The following is a 24781-nucleotide window of genomic DNA, read 5'->3' as shown; positions in this document are numbered from 1 at the left end:
TAATTTCAGATGTTACAGTAATTTCCAGATTTAAAATAAAGACCAAAGCCCCATCACACATTCTTTCACACTTTAAGTGTAGACCAGACACGTGTTTCCTAATGTGCCTCTTTATTAAAATAAAAATTAAAAAAAATATTTTTCCAAATCCTCAAAGGCCAGACACAAAAGTTTTTTTTTTTTATCACTTTCTCTCAGAATAGACTTGCACAAGAAAAGCTGCTGATCTGTGTAAAGAAAAGCTATCTATCAGTGCTCACATGTCCACAATGCCTGTGCAACTGTGAAGGTCTCTCCACGACCAAGGAATCACTAGTTTCTCATTTCTTCGTTTTTGTCCTATATATGCTCATGTGTATGCCAGTGTATGCATACAACCTTGCTAGACATTCATAAATATGTATACGCATAGGCACACACATTACTATGTATAATTGTACATATATATTTATAGAATATAGTTCATCTTTATAAATGTATATGTACACATATAAAAAAATGCAGATGTACAACTCATGTATATATACACAATGCGTGGGTATATGGGTGTATATATGTACACATGCATGCAGTCACGCACACATATAAACACACATCTACAGACACGCGCATGTGTATGTCTCATACACACACTTTACATCTAAAAAGATGCTTCCTAATAAAACAACACCAGGTTGCGATTTGGACACTGCAAAAGATTTCCAAAGTTTTAAAGCTGAGAATAGGAAACAAAAGTGAACGTTTGGAGAACAGAGAAGGACAAATAATAAGTCATGTCAATGCAACATCTGGTCATCACTGTAGGTAAGTGGTTCATTTTGCATATTGTTTACAGGACTCCCCCCATTTTTCTGCTTTTTTTATACTAAAGAACATCCTCTCAGAAAAACAGGAAAACAATTCTTAATTTCTAAAGAGAAAATTCCCATCGGCAGCCTTCACTACGGACGGGGGTTGACATCAAGCTGTACAGCGCAGTCAAAAAATAATAATAAACATACATTGGAGCTCATTTTACAGGTACAGCCGTAATCAAGGCACAAAGATCTTCTACAATTGTTTTTTTTTTCCTTCCTCTTCTTCATCTTATTCCTCTCGCCTCTCAATAAAGGTGTACAAAATAACATGACATTTTGCAGTCTGCGCAAGGTGAACCCATCCTGCGTATTTTTTAAGATAGTAAAATGAAACCCAAAAAATATATTATATATTTATTTATATATTTATATAGGGCTGCGGCCCACTCGGACGCCTTGTGAGTGGGCAGGTCCGTGTGGAAGCTTCCTTACTCTCTAGACAGCAAGCAGCTCCTGCTGACCGGTCTGGGATTCACAAGGACTCCGTCCCAGCATCCCTCTGTCCACCCACAAGCCCCCATCATCTAGTCTACTTTTCTACCCAAGAGGCAACCCCAAATCTCTACCTAGACCTCCAACTGTATGCTCAAAAAATTAAATAGTGACAAATAACGAGTAATAAATATTGTGGTGCTACATCGTGTGAACTTCACCCATCAACATGGAGTCACCTGATGCAAAGTGCATTAAAAAATTTCTCCCATGAGCAGAAACGCCCTCACAAGCTTTTGCGACCCAAAAGGACAAGTTTCAGACCAGCAACCTGCACTGAAGCTCATCAGGTAAACCACGCCCACCAGCACAGCCACCTGTTCACACAGAGTCAGCTGGTCCACATCCAACCACATGAAAATGGGAAAAAAGCCCGAAAGCAAATCCAGAACGTAGCTAAAGGCTTAGTGGAATGACCTGAAAACAAGGCATTAAGAATAATAATAATAATAAAATTAAAAAAAAAAAACACACACTCACATGAACACATTCTCACGAGATCCTAACCTTCCATTAAAAAAAAGAACAGTGGGCCATAAATTAAAGAACAACAACAACAAAAAAAAAGGCAAAACAGACAACATTGTCACGTGTCAGTAGTTCTGAAAGTCCCCTGAATGGGCCTGTGTTTTGGGATTGGAACGGAGCTCTGATTGGACGTGCACAGGGTGAAGCAGCCAATCACAATAGTTCGTATTGGCGCAGATGCATCCTCTGGATAATGTCTCGACAGTCGTTGAAGACCCGGCGGATGTTTTCTGTGTCCACGGCGCAGGTGAAGTGGGGGTAGCAGTAGTGCTTGTCATTGCCGCTTGCGGTGCTGATCCTCTGCATTGCAGAAACAAAAGGTTCCGGAAATTAATGTTATATTAACCGCTATATAGGAAATAGCAATAATAAAAGGTCTAGAATATTTTGCATCGCATTCAAAAATGATTTTCAAAAATGCACTACGTACAAGGAACTCATCTCGGATGAAAAACTTGGCCCTAGTCACTTTCGGATCTTCTCCAGGGTCACCAGCAGCTTCATTTTAAAAAAGAAAAGGGGAGAAACACTTCAGCTCATGTTTCTAAGATCAATGTTTTACTACGTACATATCATTTTAACTAGTTAATTTCTTTAATCCAGCACTAATGTTATTTTAAATATTACTTTTGCCTGTATGCTTTTGGGGTTTTCTTTTAAATTGGATTCAACTCTCTTGTAGACGATATTGTTGTGCAGCTGTCAAACTATTGTTCCCTCTGCCGTATCATCTTCATCTTCACTGCAGGGACAGTATTATCATGATTATGTGGGGTTACCAGCTCAGTCTGAGACTATGAACTAGAGATGCCCAGGTTGTCTTGATGTGCCTAACCTGAACTTCAGCAAAACCGATTTAAGCGGGAGCGTGCAGGTGAGTTTACCATCTGGAGGAGGTGTGTAGCGGGTGTATTCAGGAAAGTAGTCTTCAAGTTTGGATTTCCCTGCCAGGATCTTCTCAGCCAGCATGTCCTGCTTGTTCAGGAACAGGATGACCGAAATGGTTCGTAAAAACCTACAGAGAGAGGATCATTCAGAGGACAGCATTTTAACATCTACACTCCACTTCAAGATCTATTCTTAACACGGTGAACTGAAGAGATTAGACGGGAGCAAAAACCTGTTATTCCAGATGCTCCGGAACAGATCCAGAGATTCACGAAGCCGATTGGTGCTGTTGTCTTCCCTTATGACCATGTTGTAACTGCTGCTCGCGGCCACAAAGATGATAGCTGTTACATCTGTATAGAGTACAAAATTACACTTACAATTTGTTTTTTTAAATCACAGACCACGCCCATCTGCATTGTCTGTACTGCTGTGTTCTCTACTGATGGTGGAATTCAGAAAAAAATGTCATGATTCATTAGCCACTGTTATATCATGTTATATTGCTCACCATTAAAGCACTGAATCCATTTCCGTCTCTCATCTCTCTGACCACCGACGTCGAACATACTGACGAAGAGAAAACATTTACATTTAGATTTACAGCATTTATCAGACGCCCTTATCCAGAGCGACTTACAATCAGTAGTTACAGGGACAGTCTCCCTGGAGCAACTTATGGTTAAGTGTCTTGCTCAGGGACACAATGGTAGTAAGTCGGATTCGAACCCGGGTCTTCTGGTTCTTAGGTTCTTACCCACTAGGCTACTACCACCCAAATCTTCACATTTACATTCAGCCCAGTCTGCCTTTCCTCGCAAGACCAGACAAGGATATTACAGCCTATTATTATTAATTTTAATTACATCCATTTACACCCAAAACTAAAAAAAAACTGTATGGTTTGGTGAAAATGAGAAGCTGACCGCAAACAGGTAAAAAATCTTCACATCTAATAAAATAGTGGGTTGTTATTCAACTATTACAGTTTATTAGCAAATGTTACATTTACGGTGATATTTGGGGGCAACAAATACTTACTGAAAATTCACTTTGTCTACTTGAAATCGTGTTTCAAAAATCCCTGAAGTCAAAACTCTGCACCGGAGCAAGTCCTGCAGGTGAGAACAACGGATAATTCTAAATAGAAAAAATATAACAGGTCAACGTGTACGGGTTTTGTTGCTCTTAGGCTAATCTAAATCTAAAGGTCCCATTCAGCCTATCCTGGTTCCTGGTCTAGTCAGACATGACTAGACATGAAGTGAACGTGAACTACAATGGGACAACATACCTGATCTGTTGGTGTGTAATCATGCTGGCTTACTGGGTCAATTCTGTCCAGAAAGCTGTTGGGTGAAAAAAAAAAAAAAAAGCAAAGGATAAAAAAGATGAGAGGAGAGAGAGAAAGAAAGAAAAGAATCACCTCCGGAAACGAAACTTCAATGACACGGGTGACACTGCACAGTATCACAAGACACAGTTTTAGGCAAAGCCCTGACCCTCTTCTAACCATGTGCAGCACTCGACCTCGGAGGCTGTTATCAGGACCACAGTCTAGAGTTCATACATTTCCTTGGTTGTACTGTGACAGAAGACACAGACATCTACACCCAACTATATTAAAGGCGGGAGTTGTACTTTCTGCTGTACTCTCAAATCCGAGAACAATCCTTGCATTTGGATCGACTGCAATGCGTGTCATAGGAATAAGTTAACTAAAACACTTCTTCTCCAGTTTGCGGTTAGTGGACATTTGCACAATACCCGGATAAAACAGAATTCACAAGGATGATGCACAGACAAACATCTCGCCTGCTTACTTCTCAATGGAAGACATTGTTTCCATTCATTCATTTATATGACAGTCTAAAAAACAGAGACATACATTCAGACAGTGAGGGCTCCCATATGCGGCTGGTGAGGTTTTCTGTTCAACCAACATGTGAAAAAAATTAAGATTTTATTGCAGGACTGGAAATTCTAAGGCAAGGGAATGCAATGATGGGGGGGGGGGGCTCTTTTTGTTTTCCTTTAAGTAAATAGAGTAGCCAGAGGCAGGCAGTCAGAAGACACACAACCCTTGAAGAAGTAGGGCTGCAGGGGACAGAAAAAAAAAAACCCGAAATAAATAAAAGCCAAGGCCCATGCAGTTGCACCTTTTTAACAGGGGAGGGCGCTCACACACAAACACAAACGCCACACGGCCCAGGCCCCATTTTGCTGTCCACATGAGATTTTACATGGTGAGGTATCATATTAATGCGCAGTTCAGGAATCTCGTTGACCTAAATTACTTTGGCTAAAATAAAAACTTGCTTAGATGTAACACAAAGCGGTTGCTGACCATCTTCACTTTTAATAACTAGACTGGTCCATATCACCTGACCGTCACCGTTTGTTGGTCGGCTAAAATCTTGTGAATAGTGAATATTAGTGAATAGAGCTGCGACTATTCGCTAATAAAAACCAACATGCATCCCTGTTTGCGCAGTGTTTCAAAGCGGTTTTGTTTTCTTAATGAGAACCAAAAAAAAGTGTACAATCAATCAATCAACACGTCGCCATAAAACTCACCATAAACAAGCGCCTCATCGCTATAGAAACACAAACATCGCACTGGTGAGCCGCACTAAACGGACTAAAGTTCAGACTGCTTCACAGACATTGCAACACAGTGGGGCAGAGGGATCTCTGCCTCGGATCACCATTCCATCGGCGGGACGAGGCCCACTTCCATCCCACCGCTCAGCGACCCAGTACCGATGACCTTCATCAAACTCTAGGCCCTTTTTAATTGGCTGACAGGGAAAAAAAAACAACACGTCGGTCAATACTTTTCGACTTTTGTAATGTAGAGAAGCCTAAACCAGGGTTCCGCTGGGGTCGCCATATTGTTACGAAGTATTTCTAGAACGTTTGAACGAAAAATCAGTGCTGGTAAAAGCAGAAAGGACCTAGTCAGTGGGTGTGTCAGTTATAATTACACTAGATGTCTAACATAATTACAGTAAATGTCTAACCAAATAAAAAAAATATAACATTGGTCAAAACAACATCAATTCAGGTTATCAGTAATATTTGTATTATTTTTTAAGGAGCAGCATTACTAGGAGTCTAACTTGTTTTCAGTTTAGACCGAAAATATCTTCAAATAACATTTGAAATGTCAACAATTCATCTATTTTAATATTAATACATCAAATTAGGGTACATTTGTAGTCCAGTCTTCTTTTAACAGTGTGAATTCCAGGCCTGTTTATTTTTTACCTCACAGAAATAAATGATTTATAACATTTTACCTGTATGGCATTTATCAGACACCCTGGTCCAATGCGTCTCACAATCAGTTTGTGGGGTTTGAATATGTGACTTTGTAGTGTTCTGGTTCGTAGGCGAATGTGTTTCCCGGTAGACTACATCCACCCTGTAACAATTTGTAACAAAGATCCATACATATATAACAATTTATTATAGGTAATAAGCTTGCTTAACAGTCTCTACCAATATGCTGATATGAGGAAAGAACTTTGCACAAACGTTCAACCTACAGGCTACATTCACAGGAAACGTTATCCACCTAATTATGTGCCTGTTTTCGTGGTCAAATTCCCACTTCCTGGAAAACTTACTCAAAGAGTAAAATTAGTTAAAATGGCCAACCCTACACCTGTGTGACCAAAAGAGTATCAAATCAACACCATGAATACTTACCAGAGGTCAACGTTCTAACCGAATATGACTCTTAAATAACACATTATTTACTCAGTAAATTAATAATTCGGCTGTAGCAATATCTGCATTGACAAAGTCATTGTTTAGTCATGAAATCCAACACTATAAAACAATATAAAACATATAAAAAGAATACTGATATCAACCAGGAACAACCAGGGAAAATTATCATGAGTGAAAGCTGCACACAATGATGCTGTCAAGGTTTCATCCAGTATCTAGAAAACCTGACATCATCGAGGTTCTCAAAATGCATTCAATTGATGGACCCAATTCATAGAGCTGACCTGGGACCAGTTTTACCTTCATCTTAAAAATGCACCGGGTCACTGAAGATTTCTGAAAGGTTCACAGTGTAATTAGAATGCAACTCAGCATGCTTCCTTCAGTGTGCAATCACAACTAGCGACTCCACATAAAATGAACAAATCACTAGATACCAACAGACATTTCTTGTCCAAAAGGTTAAAATCCAGACCAAGATTTTGACTACTGTGATCATACATCATTGCATTGTCTCTAGAAAGTGGGGCTACAACAAGTCTAACACACCTGTAGGCTGGTTGCGGTAGTTTTTTTTGTATTTCCTTAAAATGGAAGTTGCAGTTGTACGTTGCACAACAGTCAGTGGTCCTGATGGACCAGAAAAGTTCACCTCTGAACCGTCACTGCTACAGGAGACAAAGTACAATGTTTCACTGGCCTTCCCATCAAAGCAAAGCATTAAAATAATATGCACACAAGTGCACAGTGAAAGATGCAAGAACACACACAGGTGGACCTGAACTTAGTGGTCTCAGTTGTAAAGCTGCAAAGTCCTCAGAGGGACTCAACCCTCATCTTAACCACGATAAACGATATGGGGGGAAAAAAAGTCCACGTGAGAAAAATGGAGACCAACGCGGTACTCCTCTCCCCGCTTCATTCTATCGCTCCCTCTCAAATACAGAGTTTACGCGAGGGAAGACGGGGACATTTCGCATCCTGACAGAAACATTAAACAGATGAAGACAGGCACCTCAAAACCCTGAGACTTGGGAGTGGAGTTTAAAATAACCTCAGGAATGGAGAGCCTCCACGCAACCAGACCCAGCTGGCCTGGCCAGCATAAACACATGCGCTATACCTGCCCAAGATGGACTCTGCCAAGCCTCGGCACCGGCTGGAAGCTGAGCTGTGGAAAAGGCCGATGTTTACAAGAAGACAGTGAGGAACTGCTCACTGTCCTGGGTGATATTTCTGGCCCGAGCATCATCTGTCTTACATAAACATGCTAAAAATGGATTTTTCCTTAAGGAGGGTGCGCTATTTCTAGACAGCACTGAGTTCTGTGTTAATTATCATTTGTGTATTAATAACAGCCATTTTTGACAGAGCACGAACCTAAATTCCGATTAATCATAGTCACTATTCCTCTGTATCTTTAAATATCATGTTTCGGTCACCATAAATAAAATGCATCCCGTGCCAAACTGCAGAGCGACTTCCTGTACTCATCCCAAGCATTCCTTTTCATTATGTAATCATGAAATGTATTTTATTTTGGCTTGACACAAAAAAACAGGCGAATTTTTGTCACTTTGCATCAATGTATAAATGCAATTTATCAATGCACGATGCAAATGAAGCATTGTTCACAGTACGAATGATTCACAGAAATGATAGATTCGCAGATAAAAAGTCATTTTTCAAATGACTGAAGAAATTTGATCAATGAAGACCTACCATTAAATGTCTGTTGCCTGGAGGCCTTGTTGACCCCTGCCTAGTGATGCTGCTGCAGCCAGGTGCAAGTTAAGATGGAGCAGCGATCATCAGAATATGCAAGTATTTGCAATGTCTACGTTCAAATTAAAAGATATAAATACAATAGTTATATAATTATATATATATATATGCAGTATTGTACTGTATTGCGTTCACTGCAAAGTTCAGCCATTCTGCTCAAATATTCAATCCCCTTGTAAAGAGTGGGACATCTGGGAACATCTGAAATTTAATTGAAACATGTGACCTTACTGCTATCCTCGTATGTCATTTGTATGCTCCTGACATTACAGTAAAAGCCGGTGAAATGTACAGGAAGCACACAGGCTGCTCTCAGCTGGCTCTGAGCCCTGGGAAGGAGCTCCAGCAAACCCTTTGGCAGCTGCCATGCCAACCATTGGATAATGTATGGCCGCATGGTCTCGGGGCCAGGTCTCACAGGATGGGAGCAGCCCTGCGGACAGGCCACTGCCTCCTTCAGCCGCCAGATTCAGAGAGCCCAGGCCGTGGTGTGTGTTATTCCTCCACTGTCCTGCGGGTGGAGGACATCCTCCCCTCAGAAAGAGAACCGGAGGGTTTGGCGGCCATGCCTGTTTCAGGCTACGGCTAGATTCCCATGGTAACCCCATCGATGGTGCTCCTCCTCTTCCTCTTCTCAGCTCCCCCGCCACACAAATGGAGGCATCCGGTCACACAAAACACACACACTCATGCACAAGCTCACCAATCAGCACCGCTCGCGCAAAAAAACTGTGCCATTGGGAACTGAACATAAATCGAGGCCTCATATGATCAAAGTGAAACAGACGAGGGTAAAGCTGAAACTTTGTCACCCGCGTGACACCCGACCCTGTCGTCCGGAGCCTCCCTGGCCCCGCCCTTACTTGCTCATCCTAGAAGTGACCAGGCAGGTCACACCCTGCTCGTCTTCCTCACTCACACTTCCCAGCATGCAGCCTGTCATCTTCCTACCGGCTCTGCTATTAGCCTATTGGATAACCCACTCACCTACGAGCCAGAAGGCCACAAAGTCACAGGTTCAAACCGCACCAACTACCGTCGTGTCCCTGAGCAAGACACTTAAGCCTGAGTGTCTCCAGGGGGACTGTCCCTGTGACTACTGATTGTAAGTCGTACTTTAAATGCCATAAATGTAAATGTCTGGATGTGTGGGGGGGGATTCAAAACACGTGAAGTAAAGTAGAACCTGCACAGGTCTGGACACGCACTGCCTGTGGTGCACGTTTACCTGCTGTTTACTGTGGGGATGCACCCATGGTGACCTGCGTCAGTTGTATTTTAATGTGCTCCGCTTTGCGGTAAGATGTTAGTCACAGACAGATTCCACGTCTCTCGACCGATCCAACCAATCACAGGAGTGCATTGCTGAGATGTTTCGACCAACATACTAATGAAAAACAAATATTTTGCACTTTGCTGCAGCTTTATGACCAGATCTATTTTCAGCTTGTCAACACTGTACAACATATTAGTGAGCTCATCACTTTGAGCACATTACTGCATAATTAATTGTATTTTAATAACCAGACGAGTTACAGTCCCGATTGTTGCCGACCTCAGAGTGAACGAGAGAGCAGAGAAGGAGTTTTTCCGTTACTACGGGTCCGGCGTGACTGCAGTGTGAGGTTTTACTACGTGCTGCTCAGCATCGCTGCCCTCTCCCTGGACGCGGCGCGCGTTACGCAAGCGGCGCGCGGGGAGCGCGAGCGCTCATGCAGACGCGGCGGCGGCGACGTCAGGCAGCTGTGACAGACGCGGGGAGCGCGAGCTTCTGGGAAATGTATGACGGATCCGAGCAGAGGAGCGCGGCGTACCCGTTTTCCTGCCTGCTGCCGGCGGCCCCTCACCAGGGACAGACTGATGTACATGGGAACTGTCAAACGTGTGTGTGTGTCTGCAAGAGAGAGAGACAGACACACACACAACCAGTGCAGTAGAACTTGGTTCCGGGAGCCTGAGCTGAAATGCACTGTTGGTCTTTCTCTCATTCGTTATTTTCCACCCTCTCTCTCTCCCTCTCTCTCTCTCTGACCTTCCTTTGTGTACAGCTCATTGCTGGGATACTCCCTTTGATTGGGTCTGCATCACGTGACCCGCAGCCGGTTTGTGCTCTGCAGCACCGGGGCTAAAAATAGCTCCAGCTTGCCCCAGCTCCACAGCTAGTTTACATAAGCGGGGAGGAGGAGGGGGTACACAGCGAGAGACCCTGCAGTGAGAGGGAGAGGGAAATCGCCGGACGGAACGGCGGCGGCGGCGGCGCGGCGCAGGCTGGCTGCAGCACCACAGCGCCTCTCCAGCTGTTACTGCAGCCCCCCCCCCACCACACACACACACACACACACACACACACACACACAGAGGATGTTCTGATACAGCCGGATTCCCTCTTTTTCCTCCCCAATGTTCAGTGCTGCGACACAGTTTTTCCAGCAGATGTCTGCAGAGCGAGGCACCTCTAGGTCAGGCTTTTTTTTTTTTTTAGCATACAGGACGGGAATTTTACCAAGGAAAATATCCTTTCCACACGGGGAAGCATTCAGCACTTCACCACCAAAACACAGAAACGTAGATTACTGGGGTTGAACCCGTTTCGCCATTTTGTCCCCAGCCGACCTGATATCTGTCATTCCTCTCATCGGAATATAACGTCTCACCTATAACACAGGACAGGCAAAATTCTGTTGGTTTTTAAAACACCAATATGTGTTTAAATATACTGTAAAAAAAATATACTGTAAAAAAAAAAAAAGATTGTCGCAGCACACGGTGCACACAGTGAAATTTGTCATCTGCATTTAACCCATCACCCTGAGTGAACAGTGGGCAGCCATGACAGGCGCCCGGGGAGCAGTGTGTGGGGACGGTGCTTTGCTCAGTGGCACCTCAGTGTTAGCTTGGCGGATTGGGATTTGAACCGGCAACCTTCTGGTTACGGGGCCGCTTCCTTAACCGCTAGGCCACCACTGCTCCAGAGCATCGCCTCCCCATCGGGGAATCGATCCCCGGACTCCCGCGTGACAGGCGGAGATACTGACCACTGTACTAACGATAGTATAGTATGACGATAGATAGTATGCCATTATGATGCACTATTCTTTTAAACAAGTGATTGGAAGAATGTGCCAATCACATTTGGCCAAAAAAATCTTCCTGATTTCAAAATCTTCCAAAGTTCCACACGCGCGGAAGAGTTTCAGACTGAACCTGACAAAAATCTCATTGCTGGGCAAGAACACATCCTTCAAGGGAATTACCAGCCAAACAGCACTACTATAATTGAAATTAAACTCCCAAAATGATCTAATCCTTTTTCGAATATAGATTTTCTATTTAATATAAGTCCACCTGTATGTGAACAGACCAATGTTGGTCAGTCATGCAAAATCTGGCATATGAAATTAGGGTAAATTACAGTTAATGCAAATAACCAGTAACGCGTGCAAACCTTTTAGGCCCTAGCACGATACTAAGAATATTAAAACTGCGCGTATTATGCAATCTAATGATGGAGTGTCTATACTCAAACCACAAAATCATTATTGTGATACACGCTGGTGGTAAATCTTCATCAGCCGAGCTGCCGATGTGCCTTGCGTTAAAAAAAAAAAAAAAAAAAACATGGAACAGTAAGTCCCATTAAGCCACAACGTTATTTCGAAAGCTCCAGCATGGGTCTGTTGTTTTGCTGACTTTACCTGCAGTGAGCCCCGTTTTTGGGTCACACCAGTGGCTTTGTGTTAAAAATAGATTTTGTTGTTTACCACTTGCCATTTTTGCACTTGGTTAACAGGCGAGGCGGAGGCGGCACGAGTAGCCGGCTAATTCGCTTAGGCTCATTTCGACGGTGGGCTTGTGCAGTGTATCCCGAGAATACAACAAGCGCGCACAGCGCTGACATAAGGCCAATTAATAAATCGCAGAAGGCCACAGCCATCTAAACATAAGTAATCAGCAGCGAATCAGATGCCGGACACAGCATCTGCGGAGAGCGGGGCCATGGCAGAAAAACAATTACATGGGGAAATGAATCTTTAGAAAATGTGACAAAGATCATGTGACGGACATGCTGATCAGCTGCACCACCAACCGGATGCATGCTCCACTGAGCTTTTAATGGACCACAAGTCCCATAATGCCTTGCTTTACGGTTCTCCAAATTGAGGGATTCAGGAATGCACCCTGAATTCTGAACTCCTACTCTATGTCACCAACCCAAGTGCCTGGCCTGGCCACCAAGTGCCTGGCCTGAGCATGAACGTAGCACAGTCGTAGTACTTATCAGTTTATTACTCGTTTGTTTCCATTCCATCAGGCGTACACAGAGCAGTGTGCAGGAGCTGCCTGTCATCACGTTGCTACGTTTTTGCATGTGCAAAATACCACACATTGCGTTGCTCTGAGCAGGTACTGCTAACAATAGCTGTTTGAGGTTTCCGGCTTGTTGCATGGGGGACGCATTCAACGCTCATGCATGACTCATTCCCATTCCGACTTCCACGGAAAATGGAACGCAGCAAGAAATAAGGCATCGATGTGCACAGAAAATAAAGGATGACATTTATCACTGTCAATCAGTGGGTCGCACATGCGCAAATAACACAAATAAAAAATTCAATCTATTGAGTACAAATAGAAATAATTGATAGCTCTCTTGGCCTGTTAAGATTTTTTTATTAGAATATCATGGATCTATCTGAAAGTTGAGTCATGGCAACTGGACTTTCTTTCTTTAATGTAGAAAAGTTTCATTCTGCATTCACAGAACTTAGAACTTGTCAATCTGAGGGAAGGTGGCTTGTGCCCACAAATTTATCCATTTTATGACACACAACTTATCTCCAACCTATTTTGCTGCCCTCTCATCCATCCACAGGAAAATCAGGCCCAATTCACACGTCCACCAGGTTGGCCACATTTAACGACCCGCTTAATGGGGGCAGGAGGAGCTGCCAGGGCGGGGCTGTCACATCCACCCACCCCCTCCCCCTGCCTTTGTTTCACTTGACGAGCCTATTCAAGGCAGGAGCGAGGTGAAACCAACCTGGAGGATAAATTTGCGGGCACAAGCCAACCTCCCTCAGATTGACAAAGTTCTGTGGATGCAGAATGAAACGTCTCTACCTTAAAGAAAGAGCGTCCATATGCCATGACTCAACTTTCAGACAAATTCACCTGGATGACTGAGAATCATCACAGACATTATGGATCTACTATTTTTTTTTTCTCATTCCTTTCTTAATTTTGCTGGGCCGGAGGTAACATTCCGAAAAATTCCAGGATATTCCTCAAGCTCCTGGGAGATTTGCTTAGGGTAACTAAGTCACCGCATAAGGAATTAAACGGGTAAAACTGGTTCGCGTGAGCCTCAACCGACATCCTGCACATTGCATAACCTCGACATATTAATAACAGCGGCCAGCACCCTGATAACTGTCGCCGGCTGGTAACGGTAACGCGTTAGTTGTGCCGTATACCGCGGTTTGGCCAGCAGGGAGCATCTGGGTGGTGAGACAGAGTGCAACACACAGACGCAGGCCTCACTTCTAGCAACAGGCTCGCCTTTGTAGTCACTGAGTGCTGGGCTGGGCTCTTATCAACAGTATCTGCCGCTTCCTATTGTGGACGAGCAGGAAATGCGCAACAGTTCGCTTGTACACACACACACACACACACACACACACACGGGAGACTGTTGGGTTGTTTTACTGAGTAGCATGAACATGGGCACTGGATGCCTCTGACCACACAGATCCTCAACATTGTGTGTTTACCCCAGACACGCACGATGCTCATGCAAAAGCTGCTGAATGATGCTGAAGATAGGGAAATGTTTGCATTTGGTGACATGCTGCAGAGTGGGTGGCCCTTTATAAAAAGGCCGTTCTGAAAGGTCCCCGGTGAAACGGCCATTGGCTAAAAACCCCACACTGCCACTTCTAGACCAACGGATGATGGCAACGTCAGGCCTGCTTGACCCACATCAAATTCTGCTGATCATGTGTTATTAAACACAGTGATATTATATCATATTAAATGTGCTGTCTGTGATGGGCAACAAAGAGCCCCATTGTGGCCGAATCAAAACTGCGAAGGAATCATCACCCACGAAAAAACGAAATGGGAAAACAAATATGCCCAGAAGTGATCAGTCCGGTCCATACACTTTTTCAACCACACGCACATACATTAGTCGACATGTTCCAATGGCCTGGAACGGGTGGCCAAATATAGCCAAAATCAAATCAATCAATTCAGATGCAGACACACGTTACTACAGCAGAGGATTGCGGAAAGAAAGAGAACTGGAGCACAGGACAGTCCAAATTATAAAGGACTATTAAGCCATGGCTAAGAAACAGGAAAATGCAGACTTATTGGCATTAGCTCCGTCGCACAGTGTTCACGCAGCAAACTAGACCTAGCATAATAATACCTATCAATAATGCATTCATACTGACATCCAAACAAATATAACACACACACCGGGGGGAAAAAACACTACAAAATAATCAAATAAGCAAATACAAACATTAATACTAATAATGAACCAGAAAATGTTCATTTTAAGGAGGTTCGCCTATGAACCAGAAGACCAAAGTCACAGGTTCAAACCCCACTTACTACCATTGTGTCCCTGAGCAAGACACTTAACCCTGAGTGTCTCCGGGGGGGGGACTGTCCCTGTTACTACTGACTGCAAGTTGCTCTCGATATGGGCATCTGATAAATGGCATAAATGTAAATGTATTGATAAGATCGGTATCGTCTTGACAAATTTACTTATGACTTAACAAATAATATGTTGATCAACAATCTAAAAAATATTGTGAAATTTAATGAGGGACATTTATCAAGCTCATCACAAATGAGAACAAGGAAGTTTGGTTTAAAGCCATATCTGTTTAAAGGTTGTGTAATCTGTACTCGGCCTCAAAGGCCCTAAATGAAAAGACTGTTTGGCCAGATAGAGATTCAGCAAAACTCAACTCCGGTGATGCGGTTCTCCGGGACCGCGGTGGCAAAAAGGAAATAAATTCCCGCCAAACCCCATGCACCTCCTTGCCCCCCTGCACCCGCAGCTGCGCCCAGGTCACCTTCCTGCCAGCCAGCAGCCGGGTGTCAGCTTGTCGTTGGGTATGTCAACACCAGATACTGTCAATGGAAATGAGATAGCCCGCTAGCAGTCGAACACGGGTCCGCGGGCGCTGCCGTGGCATCGTGGGTCACTGGCGCGACAGGGCATGGCAACAGTTTAGATTACGGGCGTGCGGCTCGTGCCTGTCTCGCGGTCGGAGCGCCGCGGCTAACGGGTTGGCCCTGGCTGGCTTCCTGCAACGGTGCGCTGTTCCCTTCACTAGTGAAAATGTTTTAATGTCTCATGATTTATTCATGGTTCCCGTATCGCCAACGTTTCCTGCAGCTGCATGGGCACCACAAGTTTGTGCAAAACCAGACGTTGCCCGCTGTGTTCCAGAGGGTGATGCCGAGTCCACAAAGTGTGAAGACCTGTAAACCTTCAACTAGCACCGCATCCTTTATTAACTCTCTTAACTCCACATTAACCCTAAAAGGCCCAGTAATAAGTGAATTTAAATACATGAATGAAAAGAAACATGTACAGCAGTACAAGAATCTCCATGGGCACAGGATCTGTTGCACTTAAAGTGGTAACTGTAAGTGTCTCTGGGGCACTACCAGCACGGATGAACAGAGCAAGCAGAACTTTACACCTCAGTTCTCTCGTTTCTGAGAGGTTAAAACGCGAGCTCCATGCGGCCGGCCTGAAATGTCGCGGCGCGGAAGAGGCACAGCCGCATGAGGAACCAGCCAGGGGAAGTGGGCTAGAGAAACACAGGAAGGGATGCCAGTGTAAGACGGCTACTCACTACTGTGCACAGTCGATGAGCTGGTATTCGTTGGAACGTTCGAAACACGCCTTCACACCTTCATCTTCCCACAGGTGCTTGGCGTGGTCAAAGAACTCCTGCGGGGGGAGAGAAACATCGGAAATAAAGACAAATGCACAGTCACCTTTTTCTTTTGCTCTCAGAATGGTCTGAGAAAAATGAGCTAATACACCCAGTCACACATGAAAAGTGCATTTAAATTAAATAAGGTTCTGTCTCACACACACACACACACACACACACACTGCATGAAAAGTGTGTCACTGCTCTCCCACTCAAAACTAGAGCAGGTGAAATACCCTTTATCACATGACCTGAAATCAGCTACAACCAGGTCCTCTTTTTAAACTTCTTTTTACCCCTAATACGAGGTCATTATTTTTTAACATTAATTTTTTCCCACACAAGTTACACGGGCATGTCAAATATCGGATATGTACCCACAGTAAATTAGTCAATCAATGCACCACCGGCACAACCTTAACCTTAAAAAAGCAATGCATTTTAAAAAAATCTACACCCTACGTTTACATCATGATGCAAACAAAATGAAGACACGAGTAACCTTTTAGGTACGGCTATTTTTATCATTATTATATATGCATTTTGCACAGGAAACATGCTGCATCCACTCACAGCCCGGAGTCAGAAGAATCCCCCTTATTCAAATGTAAAGTACAACACGGCGATGAAAATTCATAAGGGACCAATGAAAACGGAGACTCGCTTGTCTCCGTCTCTCTGATCCTTTCTCTGCGTGAATGTTCACTCAAATAAGAACAAAAAAATCAATTAAATCACGAAGCGGGCGAGAGTCCCTCCTTTATGCTGACGGCTGCCATTTTGCGGTGGACTCGGGGCGAATATTTGCCACCCCCAACTTCTGCTTGGTTTGAATGCCAGGTAAATTACAGGGTGGTGAGGTGAGAGGTCACACTGATATGGCGTTTCGAACGGAGGACTCCCGCGGCTCGAAATCACACACTCTGAGCGGCGACCGCGCAGGGCTGTTCGGATGGGAGGGGCAAGAGAACGAGAAGGAGAAGAAGAGAGGCGGAGAGGAGTCTTCTCCGAAGGAGAGTTGTTTTTCCTCCCCGACCCGTCCCCGGAGAGTAAAGTCTGTCGTTCGGTAATTAGTCCCCCAGTGGGGTCATCACATAATAACCACAATACAAGCAAAACAAATTGTGACAGAAAGACAAAAACAACCTCCCCGGTGCAAAACAAGCCACAGCACTTCCTGACTTCGGCTCGCCAAAGAACCACGGCTTCCATTCCGTACGAAAGTATTACGAACTACTAATTATTTACAATGGACAGCCCTCGCGGATTAGTTCAGGTTTATTATGAGCCCGCCACTTCCTCTTGGTTAACCCTGCTGCGCGGGGCATTCTTTAGTTCATGCAAAGCACCAGCGCTTCCTGGTCGAAAACGATGAACTCGCTGTTCGTGCCGGAAGCCGTGGAAGAGAGAGGACGACCTCACAGACCTGCCCGCATAGGCGCGTCCCAATAAGCGCCATTAAAAATGCTCACCGGTTTATTACACCTGCGCAGTGTTCATTCGCTTCGCGGAAATGTGCGATTTGAGATGCAAGGAGTTTGTCTGGCTGGACATGGACTTTTGAGGTCTTACCGGGTCAGCATCAGAATCCACCACTCGCTGCATTAAGGGTCAGGCCTCCGTATCACTCATCTCATAAAACATGTAGAATACACGAGTTTAACTCAAAACAAGAAAAGGCCAGTACTATTAGAACGGTTCAAACCTACAGGTCAGCTGAATACATAAATAAGCCTCATGTAACCTTGATCTAACGTCTGTTTAATCTCAGAATTTTGGACCGTAGAGCCTCGAGTGAAGCCACCCAGCATAACCATAACTCGCATGCAAGGTGCAAGGATTAAATAAACACAATAAAGCGGTTAAGGAACGGCCCCGTAATCAGAAGGTTGCCCACTGCTCACTCAGGGTGATGGGTTAAATGCAGAGGACAAATTTCACTGTGTGCACCGTGTGCTGTGCTGCTGTGTATCACATGTGACAATCACTTCACTTTAACTTTAAGCTGCCTAATTTTACACTGCCTGTTTAGCTAGCGAGCTAACTTCCTTGCATATTTTTGAAATATCGTGTGACCAGGCCGGTCCTCTTATACTTTAGGAAAAGGCAAACAATTGAACTAATCGCTGACCTCAAAACAAAAAAAATGCATGCAACATAGTTAATAATAAGCATTGCTACCTGTGTTATAAGCAGCAATAAATGAAAACAACAGAGATTTCATCATATAGAGTGAAACTGACCCCCTCGCAGTGCGTTATCTTGCAGTATTCATGGCTGTGGGTGAAATGTGCGGTGCGGTATCAGTTCAGGACCAGGACGGCAGTGGGGGGCCGAAATGCATTTGAATATTCACTAGTCCGCTGCCTACAGTTTTAAGTAAGTAAGACGCTGCCACAGTATTAAGGAAATATTCCATCTGGCTGATAAATGATCAGCCAAGTCAGGGGCGCTGACATTTCGGCACCCTTTGCATAAGGGTGCCGTCGCGGGACCGTCAAAGATTAACCCTGATACGTTCAGCCTGGCGGGGCGCTGTCTGCTCATCCGCACGGTAACAGCTGACCGCTGAGGCCTGAGATCGTGTCGTATAGTTTAATAAAGGGGGGTTAATGATTGATGGTACACGCTGTCTGGAAGAGTAAAACGCCTGTCTAACACCGGATGGGCAGCCGCATCACCAAACCAACATCAACATCTCGAATTCGCTGCCAATTTTCCAATCAGTTGCCTCCGCCGGCAAAGCTTCCGGATGAAAAGCAGGGGGAAAAGGAAAAAGTGGAGATCAGTTTTTCCGACAAGTCCGACAGAAGGTGCAGCAGGGGCAGCTCTTCAGGCCTCTCGGCGGGGTCCCCAGCGGAGGGGACGCGGTGCGACTGATATCGCGCCCGGGGAGCCCAACGCGACACAAAAACAAGAAAACAGTCCGTAACGACCATTAGCGCCCTTTCATCAGCCGGGCCTCGCTCTACCTGAGCTTTCATTAGCGCCGGGGTGATGGCAAAAGAGTCATTAGGAGTCGGTTAAACACAGCTACCTGGGCGTCCCCGGGGCCCCGCTAATGACAACCGCAGCTGCTCTGGGCGTCCCCTCCCATTCCTCCGCACTGTCACCAGCGTCCCCCTGGGCCGCGCGCGCGCATGCACGCACGCCCGGACCCCGCCCAGAGCAGCCAAGTGAACTACGTGGAGACGGGCTTACGCCGAACGAGAAAAAGAAAAAAATGCAGGTGTGAATTGCTGACTACGGTCACCGTGGCAGAAAAAAAAAAAAAAAAAAACTACCCAGCCCCGAAATGGATGTGATAAGCGGCCTTTCAGGAACACTAGGCGGGCCGAGAGATGCCGACCCTTGGCCTCTGAGGTAACCCGTCGGCCACGTCGCACGATGATGAATGCAACAGGTGTCAGAACACGGAGTGTCACCGCGGGCCCAGATACCTAACACACACACGCGCCGAATACCGAGGTTGAGGACCAATTAGCATCCTAAAATTCGCTAACTTTGAGACTTTGCCAGTTCGACCTACGCGATGCACTTTTATTTGGAACCTGATGAACAGACGGTATTTTCCTCATCCTTATGGATGATTTGGAACTATTTCCAAGTTCAAGAACTGTCGAAAGTGGAACCATCTTCATGAGGCATCAGACGGTCGTCGTCAAATCTTCTTCGGTTCTGTGATTAGCGCCAGAAGAAACACCTAAGGTACCATGTAATCAACCGCGTACAAAGGTTTCGCTCCGTGGAGTTAAAAAACGTCAAACATTAATAGAAGGAGTGCGTGCTGGCCCGTGTCCTTTTGCACCCTGAAACCTCTCACATCTTTTGCTTAACTTTACACTGACTTGACACCGTTCGTCTTTTCAGGCCGTCGAACAATGGCACCTCAATTACCTCAATGGTAAACTACCAAATGAATGACTAAAATTCCTCGGTCGGGACCCAGACGAAGATGTACAAAAGGCCCTCATCTCATGGTGTTACATAGACCATATGTCCATATTGCCACAAGAAGAAGATGGTTATTGAGGTTAGGTTAGCTGTGTGTGTGTGTGTGTGTGTGTGTGTGTGAGTGTGAGTGAAGCTGGAGACACTCCTCAGGGCAGGAGCTCAGGGAGAGTCTCGTGACCCATTGAGAATGAACACAGTGTGTAGTTGACTGCCCTACGGACAGACCGAGACGGAGAGGGGTGTCCTTCTCTTGGCTCCTTAACCATTCCCTCACCACGGATGTCCGTGCATAAAATAACCGGAACGGCGACATACTTCTTCTGAACAAGCTCTGCTCTTCCAACATAAATAATGTTCCAAATGCAAAAAATACTTAAATCTCAGAATATCTCAATGGAATGTGTTGCTTGGTGCATTTGGACAATTTTAGATTTCCGGCCATTTCAGTTTTAATATATATATATTTTTTTTATAAACCACTATAACTAAACCAGCAAAATACAAACGGAAATGTGCGGATCAGCCGGATCACAGCCGTGATCCACAGTATGAATGAAAAGATTCTACTTCACAGACACGGAGTCTGGGCCAATCAGTGTTTATTCACTAGTCGCACTTGTGCAAAGACACTCTTAAGGAATGATCAGTGGCGAAATTACGGCAGGTCGAGGTGCTCGTCGGGCCGCTGGATTAGAAGCACGTCTGGATGGAGACGTACAGGTTTGTGATTCTGGCCTAATTAAGAAATGAAGGTTGTTGTTATTACTTTGTCCAACTGGGAGGACAAAACACGTGTGACTTGCTGGCCTGAAATGTTCATCCACCAAAAAAAAGCAAAGCGCCATTACGTAATTAGCTCAATTTATGGCGCTCGCGCCAACAGTGTCCAAAATGACATTTCATTACTCAAAAGTAATGTTCTATTTATAACTCAACAATCCTCATGGTAGTATTATATTTATTGATATACTTTATTATTACTTATATACACTTCACATTACTTATGCACTTTATTTATCACAATATTGTTTTTTAGATTCGTTGTTGGTTAAATGGAATAACTGCCCAACCAATCATAAGACTGCTTGGTTCTCAATGGCCTTGGAGTTTAAGGCCTAGTAACTGATGGAAACAAAGGCTTTTCATCCCAGCAGACATACAGTAGGCCGAGTTTCCAAGTGACGATGGGACCTCGCCGGTGCGTCACCGGAATTAGATTGCGTTAGGTAACAAAAGCATGACAGACACACGCAAAATGAACAAACAAAGTCGAACACAAATATTCAACAGAGTGACCCCCACTCTCAACTCTTCCAACTAGCCTGTAGCACCGGTTACACAGTGCGGGCTATTTTTGCACAAAAAGAGGCGACTGTTAATGTTCTTTCGTAACACTGTGGTGCTAACAGCCCTCGCCTTGTCTGGCTATCTCTGACCCTCCCGACGCTGGCTGCGTCGCGCTATTTTCTCCGCTGCAAAATAGAAAGTCTTTGATTCAAACACCTCAGCACGCACTGCACGAAACATCCAAAATCAATTACTCAGAGCCTTTCTAGGAACCCCGCTCACCCCACTAAAAACTCGACTTATGTGGCATCCAAAAAGACGTGGCGAAATCTCCCAGCATGTGTTCCAGTGTTACAGCATTTACCAGACGCCCTTATCCAGAGCGACTTTCAATCAGTAGTTACAGGGACCGTCCCCCCCTGGAGCAACTTAGGGTTAAGTGTCTTGCTCAGGGACACAATGGTAGTAAGTGGGATTTGAACCTGGGATTTGAATTTTCAGGCTCATCCTTATCCGACACGACATAGAAGCAACGTTACAACAGCCATCGAAGGAGCCCATATGTGTATCAGACGTGCCACAAATGCTGCACCGCGTCCCCAAGTCTGGAAAAGGCGATATCGCCTACTGGATGGCGGACAGACGCCTGCCATGCCCTGCCTGCGACTGTAAATACACCGCAGCGTACATCGGTGGCGGACGTGTGTCAAGTTTCCATCGCCTCGTACCCAGATTAGCAACACACGGCGCTCTGATGTCGGTGGAAGCGCAGTTGTATCTTAAAAGGCGAAGCGCTGCCGGGGTCACATGGTGCACAAGGTAGACCCGAGGCTGTTCTTTTGTTTTTTAATTTTATTTTACGCTTTTAGGCTGTTATGGGGCAGAAAGTATCCACATAAACGGTGCACAGCAAGAGACATGCAGACAGACCGACGAACGTCTGGGTGGGCGGGCGGGCGGGTAGGCCTTACCTCCGTGTAGTCGAAGTCGGAGAGTGGGGCTATGCTCTTGATGTACTCGGCCCGCGGCTGGTTCTCCGGGTTGGCCAGAGGAACGGGGGGAATTAAAGTGCTCATCGCCGAAACTATCGTCTAGGAAGCGGATGGAACAAACACTGACATCAATCGGGGGTGAATACGGGATAAACTTGTGGATAAGCCAATCTAATCAGAAAAATGGGATTGCCGGATGGGCCGTCGCGCCGGGCGCGAGCATAAACAAAGCGTGCGCCAAAACGTACCACTATGGCGTCTTTGACGTTTTTTCGAATGTCCAAGATTTTTTGCTTCTTCTCTCTGAAACGAAAGGAAAGGTTAGCCGTGACATTTTAACCTCATCACTGTGCGCTTCTGTCATACACCTATCGATGGTGCATGACATAAAGCAGGAACGCCTGACGTTTTATTTCTAATGCCGCTGTTGTTCTTATTTGTATTTTTTACGGCGAGCTACAAGGTGACGTCTTTATCTCGCCGACAGCTGCTGAAATCGGGTTGGACGCGGCAGCGTTGTCGCCATGCTGCTGCTGCTGGGCCTCGGACCGCCACCAGGCCCCGCGGAGGCGACACGGCGGCCACTTACTCCGCGTTGAAGCCGTTGACGTGCAGGATCCGCATCTGCTTGACGATCGTGCTCTTCCCGGATTCTCCGGCACCTTAATAAAAATAAGAATAAAAAAAAAAAAAAAAACAAATAAATAAACCTCGCGACAGCGATGAAATCCGGCCGCCCGAGAAGCTGTCACCACTGCCTATGTGGGCTGGAGGTGGGGGTGTCGCCGGAGCCCGGTCCTCTGCCGTCTTACCCAGCAGAAGTAGCCGATGCGTGGCTTTGTACGCCTGCCGCTCCTTCTGCAGCTGCTTCTCGATCTTCTTGTTGGCCTCGCGCTGCGCCTTCTCGTCGATGCGCTGGTCCTCGGTCTTGCTGTTCCCCAAACACCCCATCTTCCGTCGGCCCTCGCGCAGCACGAACGCGTCGAGGAAACGGCGAGGTCCGATCCGCGCTCCCGGTCTAACAGGCGACGAAAGCAGGGGCGACCGATCCGTGCGCCACTTTCCCCGTCGCGTTCGAAGGGGGGGTTTAAAAAGGGGAAAAAAAGGAAAGGAAACGTTCTTCTTCAGCCCCTTTACATATATATAAATATATATATATATATATATATAAAGGCCCGACGCAGAAAATATTCAGTCCAATCCAATAAATATGTGCATCATAAATAGGGTAAAAAGACACATGGAGGGTATAAATAAGGGGCTGTAGCTGGACGCCCGCCCGCCAGCCAGTCCTCTCTCGCCGCCGCCGCCGCCGCTGCTGCTGCTGCTTCCCCGTCTTCTATTTTTCTGCCGAGATCGCCGCTCGCGTCCGTGTGGCTCCGGCCCGACAGCGCCCCCAGCGGCGGCGGCAGGAAGTGGCGCTCCTCGCCGCCGGCCCCAGACCCGGCGCCCCCCGGCCCCCCGCACACGATGCACGATGTTCATCCGCGTTAAACGTTCTACCGTTACATCTGAATGTTGTGCAATATTTCACGATATCACACACACACAATACTGTACGACAATAACCAATGAATGCGAAGAAAACCTCACCTTGAAATTTGTACCCTAAATATAAGTAGTAAGGGTGGTAGTAGCCTAGTGTGTAACACACTCGCCTATCCCGCTTACTACCATTGTGTCCCTGAGCAAGACACTTAACCCTAAGTTGCTCCAGGGGGAAATTGTCCCTGTAACTACTGATTGTAAGTCGCTCTGGATAAGGGCGTCTGATAAATGCCGTAAATGTAAGTAAACTCGGCAGAATTTCTCTTTTGCATAGGATATTTATTATACGGAGCAAGCCTTGGGACAATTAGCAATTTAGGAAAATGGAAGCTACTATTTTGGTTATTGTACGTCTTATTTATTTTCGACCGGCCAGTGGATAAAAATTCACATTCGATTTCGCAACACTTTAGAACGAGAGTCCAAAGTAGTCAAGGACTTTTTTTTATATATAGTCATTATAACAGCCTGTTTGAGCAATCTCCTCTAAGAATAGAAACTATTGCCCCAACAAATATGACAAGAGACGCGTTGTGCAACGCTGTTCTCAGAATCCGCAACCGATAAAGCATCGAAAAAGAAACGCCTTTCTAATATTAGCCTGTGATGAAAGTGGGAACGGTGCAGGTTGTGTGCGTGTGCATGTGCATGTGCATGACATAAGAAAATACCGGCCACCGGGCCTACCTCAGACCCTTCACCGAGCAAGCGCGTTGCAAATACAGCGGACTTTAAACAAATG

The 24781-nt window shown here is 45.5% G+C and overlaps 1 protein-coding gene across 1 annotated transcript; it reads right to left on the bottom strand.

Moving 5' to 3' along the window:
• Nucleotides 1-94: 94 nt before the first annotated feature.
• On the bottom strand, nt 95-23858 carry gnal (guanine nucleotide binding protein (G protein), alpha activating activity polypeptide, olfactory type). Its single transcript, XM_028964389.1, has 12 exons — nt 23304-23858; nt 23081-23153; nt 22740-22794; nt 22471-22590; nt 16175-16272; nt 4060-4114; nt 3807-3880; nt 3277-3335; nt 2998-3118; nt 2762-2892; nt 2308-2375; nt 95-2177 (listed from the first exon to the last, which is right to left on the bottom strand). Exons 1-12 carry the CDS (start codon nt 23440-23442, stop codon nt 2031-2033), a joined length of 1140 nt encoding a protein of 379 aa, XP_028820222.1. The 5' UTR covers nt 23443-23858; the 3' UTR covers nt 95-2030.
• Between the last annotated feature and the right edge of the window lie 923 nt (nt 23859-24781).

This window comes from Denticeps clupeoides, chromosome 2 (genome assembly GCF_900700375.1).
Source record: "Denticeps clupeoides chromosome 2, fDenClu1.1, whole genome shotgun sequence".
Taxonomy (NCBI): Eukaryota; Metazoa; Chordata; class Actinopteri; order Clupeiformes; family Denticipitidae; genus Denticeps; species Denticeps clupeoides.
This window is presented reverse-complemented; position numbering and strand designations above follow the sequence as displayed.

Bases quoted from the DNA above. Each gene is read 5' to 3' on its own strand.
- gnal (XM_028964389.1), bottom strand. From the start codon at position 23,442: ATGGGGTGTTTGGGGAACAGCAAGACCGAGGACCAGCGCATCGACGAG. The intron at 3,336-3,806 runs GTAAGTATTTGT...TCTCTTCGTCAG, and splicing joins GTAGACAAAGTGAATTTTCA to TATGTTCGACGTCGGTGGTC. The intron at 2,376-2,761 runs GTAAACTCACCT...TTTAAAATGAAG, and splicing joins CTACACACCTCCTCCAGATG to CTGCTGGTGACCCTGGAGAA.